General features: G+C 38.7%; 1 protein-coding gene across 1 annotated transcript; it reads left to right on the top strand.

Annotated features, from left to right (window-relative positions):
* The first annotated feature begins 213 nt into the window (after positions 1 to 213).
* On the top strand, positions 214 to 4,194 carry LOC144030878 (uncharacterized). Its single transcript, XM_077537522.1, has 4 exons — positions 214 to 365; positions 1,688 to 1,733; positions 1,831 to 1,966; positions 3,560 to 4,194. Exons 1-4 carry the CDS (start codon positions 363 to 365, stop codon positions 3,792 to 3,794), a joined length of 420 nt encoding a protein of 139 aa, XP_077393648.1. The 5' UTR covers positions 214 to 362; the 3' UTR covers positions 3,795 to 4,194.
* The last annotated feature ends 510 nt before the right edge of the window (positions 4,195 to 4,704 follow it).

Consider the following 4,704-nt stretch of genomic DNA (forward strand, 5'->3'; position numbering starts at 1 on the left):
AACCTCCTGGGCCTAACCGGCTAAATTTGTATCCAATGGGGAAAAAAAATAGCCCGAAACCTCAAAATAATTCCATGGACGAGATGGGATCGTTTTGGTTTTGTTGACACTGAGGCCTCCTGGTTGGAGTGTCTCTGGGGTGGGAGGTCATGCGGAGGGGCTGCGTACGGAACATGACTTTGGTTCGGAGTAGCATGGGAACAGTCGGCCTGGTGTGGGAAAGGAAGCAGCAGGCTGTCCATTGCTGTTGTGCAATTAAATTAGCTGGGAGTTGCAGTGATAAGAGCAGAAGACCACAGAGGCAGTGACCACTTGGCCAGCTGTTGCTGAATTGACCAGCGAAAAGAAAAACAGCTACAGAAATGGTATGTACTTTTATTCTTAGCCTACCTGAGTATTTTTCTAATTACAGTACTTTGAACTTTTACTCCTAGATAGCTGTACTTTCTAGTTTCTAAATCCATAATATGCAAAATCGGTTCAGCACATAAATAATTAGAGGAAGAAGTTAATCCCGTTTCATTTGACAACTTGACTGACTTGAGGTTTTGGCCACTTATACAACCTGGCGGTTGCAGCGTTAACAAAGATGATGCAACGGAATTCTTAGAAGCCAAATGTGGTCGGATTTCATCATTTGTTAGTCAGCTCACAACATTAGCAAAGCTTTGCTAACACGTTTGAAGCCTTCGGATCCTGAGCCAAGGCTAGCTAGCACTTGTTGATGATAAACAATGTTTAAGGCTGTAACGTTACCACCCAACGGACTGCCGCTTATGAATAATTTTACAAGCCATTAGGCCATTGAGCAATGGAGAAAATGAAAATATTTTGCATGAACTGCCATTGGCTGGCAACCAGTCCAGGGTGTCCCCCGCCTACTGCCCAGAGCTAGCTGAGATAGGCTCCAGCGCCCCGCGATCCTTGTAAAGTGGATTGCAAAATATCCCCCCACCCCCACGATTACTGTTTAAACAACACATGCATACATTGTTCATTATTTTTCTATCTCTATATCACAAACATATGGTTTCACTGTCTGCTTCTCAGTCGATATGTTCATTAATCCTTGGGAATCTTCAGGAAGCAGGTGGTCATCATGTCAGTGTCCTGTTTTGTTTTTTTTGTTTTTTTTCCCACGTTTCATATACGGTAGCTTCCAAATGATTGCACGTGTGTTTATATGATCAGACATGTTTCAAAACCAGCTTCCCAGGTGAGTCGAGTTGCAGGAATAATACTTAAGCAGCCTGTTCCACATTATTAAGCAAGTCACAGGTTTTACGTTTCGTGAGGGAAAAGACAGACCTTTATGCTGATGATAAGCGCAGGAGACTCTAATGTCTTGCAAAAAAAAGGAATGGTAAGAAAATCAAACTATGAAAGAATTAAATCAATTAAACCGTTTCGTCCCGATAGATAAAGGCATATTAAGGAAAGTTTCTGTCATCGTCATATGAAGATTTTGATATAGAGGAATCCAAAAATAACACATTTGGAACACTGTATTTTGAATAATTGCACAAATCTGGTGAATTTATTCAATAAAATCTGGATTCATATCGAAACTGATTGAACATGTACACAAGTACAGCTAATAATTTGGAACGCAGTGTGATCTTGTGTATATTGTTCATTTTAAACGTTGAAACATCACCACTATGCAAACCTCTGCTTCTTTTAACAGAGGACGTTGACTTCTTGTCTGCTGGCGTTTGTCTTCTTCTGGACAGGTACGACAACGTAAACTACAAAAACACACGTGGCAGCACGAAATATCTTCTTTTTTTTTTTTTTTTTTTGGATGCTTTTCCCGTCTGCATTCTCCAGGGCTATCGGAGACAATTATCCCTCCATGCAACAAGCACATGTTTGAAAGCAACGTCCACATCTGCCGGTCGGCTTTTAACAAGAGCATGGAGACGAGCGGCTACCGTCAAGGATGCGCGTTGCCGGCTGTGAAACGGTAAAATGGATATTATTTTGATATTGTAAATCGCGATGCGCGGCTTTCAATGGCACGTCGACACTGCTCAGCCAGTAAACTAGTATCTCTTCAACTCAACTTCATTTATTTTTTATTTAACACTTTGAAATGGCTCAGTGATTAAAGCAGTTGCCTCCGACCAAGGAGGACCCGGGTTCAAACCCCGCTAGGGCAACTCTTTGGTACAAATGCAATATTGAATACTAATCATTGTCATATTATTTCACATCCATTACTTTTGATGTCATTCGTCAATATTACGTTTTGTTTCTATATTATCCGTTTTCAAAATTCAAATTCAATGCAAGGTTTCACAGCTTCATACCTCAATATTCGCTACAATTACATAAAATGTCACAATCATTTAAATTCCAGTTACTACTTAATAATTACTAGTAATACTACTACTACTAGTAGTAATTACTAGTTACTAGTACCACTACAACTACTATTAGTATTAGTATTACTAGTAATTAATCGTTAACTACTTTGTAATTTTCACATAATGTATCTTTCAATTTCCTGCATTAGCTATTAGCATTCAGCTATTAGCACTCAGCTTTCAGCATTCCCGCTCAATTTCTGCAGAAATTGCACTTAGTTTAGTGTGGATGTGGAAATTCGCCACCCCAGTAGTCTTTCTTGTGCAAAAAAAAAAAAAAAATGTATTGCTGCCACGCCACAGGAAAATAAATAAATAAACAAACAAAGAAATAAATAATACATTTTTGTGGGGGCAGCTGGATATCGCATTCCACAAAAAAATGGTTTCAATTAAAAAATGGTTTCAATTATATATATTGATTTAGATATCTAGATAAAGTGATAAAGTGACTTTTTTTTTTTTTTTTTTTTTTTTTTTACATCACACAGTTGAGCACAGAGAGGAAAAACAAGTGACATCTTTTGCAGCGCTACACACATTTAGAATTTGGTAAATGGCTTCCAGCTCAATACTCTAATACTGTTTATGAAGAATAAAATGTTTAAAATTGCTGGATACTTATCCGGACAGGCATTGGGTTTGTGGTGAACCTTCACCATAAAGTTCAACGTATCCCTAACTATTTTTTTAGTTTTTTTAATTTAAGCTCCTCATGTAATGATCTATATCTTGCAGATGTCGTAATTTTGGGGCTGAAATTGTGCGTTAGGTCATCAAAAAAGAACCCATGTTGTTGATCAGACTTCCAGCAGCAGCGTTTCCTCTTGTGGATGTTGAGCTCACTAAATATCATGTTGGTGGCAACCTCTCGTGAGATTGACCGCACTGAAGTCCGCTTACGCATGCGTCTCCACCCAGAGGATTTCACAAATCAAAAACTATCGGCTTGAAAAAAAAGCCTCCACCGAGCTCGCTCGGATATTTTGGCGGTCAAGCTTCTGTCATGTTAAAAAGAACGAGAATATATATACAGTCTGTTTGTTTGTTTTTGCAAATGCACTTGAGGGAACGTCATTGTGACTTTTCAAGATGTTTGTTGTTATTGCTCTGTTTTGAACAAATGCACTTCAGAGCTTTGGATTTGTGCCCATCTGAGCCATGGAAACGTTTTTGCTCTTCTTCCTTAGCATCTACTATGATCTGAAGCTGTGCGTGGATCACTGGGCCAACGAGTCGTCGTGTCGGAGTCGAGGCTCTCTGGTGGACGACCTTTTCGGGGAAGTCCATCGGAAGTACTTTGTTTCCTGTCGACGGCTCCGGGACCCGCCGCTCGGCACCGTCGTCGTCATCATCGCTCCGGTTGTTATAACCACACTACTGATGCCGCTTTTCTGCGTCAGGCTGGTCACATGGAATACATAGACATGCCCCCCCACCTTCCTTTGTAGCTCCGAGATGGCACTAGGATGTGCACGGAAGCGTAAAACATTTTTGGACTGGTTTTGAACGTATTTACAAGTACGTTCAAACATATTTATATGTCCGTTCCAACTTATTTACATGTACGTGTGAACATATTTGCAAAAACGTTAATACATCCTTACATATACTTTCGGAAGTTCTTGCAAATGTGTTTACTGTAAATATATTTGAATGTACTTATGGGCTAAATGCTAATAGCTTAGTTTTTGACTTGCACATTGTGCATACCCAGTGGAATTTTGGGAAGAAATGCTAAAAGAAACGGGAATCATGCTTACTTAAATTTCAAATTGACAAATGCTAAAAAAATAAATAAATAAATAAATGAATAAAAAATATATATATATATATATTTTTTTTTTTGTGCATGCACAAATCAATGGCATCGTGGAGGAAAATGCTAAGCTTTTAGCATTTAGCCGACAAGTACTTTTGAACATAATTGCAAACACGTTAAAACACATTTACATGAACTTTTGAATCGAACGTATTTGTATGTTGTATGAACGTACTTGTAAATACTTTCAAACGTACTACAAGTACCATCAAACGTATTTGCAAGTATGTTCAAACGTATTTGCCAGTTAAGCGTTAAGCTCCACATTTGCTGTTCCGTAGCTATGATATGTTATAGTCATACACTGTTCAAGTTCATTCAGAAATGTCAGCTGTTGTCAGTTCTGCATCTTGCTATCATGTTCACTGTAAAAAAACACAAAACAATTTACTGAGTTTTTTTTTACATGAGTATCCTGCAGGCCTGTTCTAAAAAATTGCTTACCAGTGATGGGACATTGTGATTTCCTGGGACTGGTGTAGAAATGATCATCTGAAAATACTTGCAGTTACA

This window comes from Festucalex cinctus, chromosome 11 (genome assembly GCF_051991245.1).
Source record: "Festucalex cinctus isolate MCC-2025b chromosome 11, RoL_Fcin_1.0, whole genome shotgun sequence".
Lineage (NCBI taxonomy): Eukaryota > Metazoa > Chordata > Actinopteri > Syngnathiformes > Syngnathidae > Festucalex > Festucalex cinctus.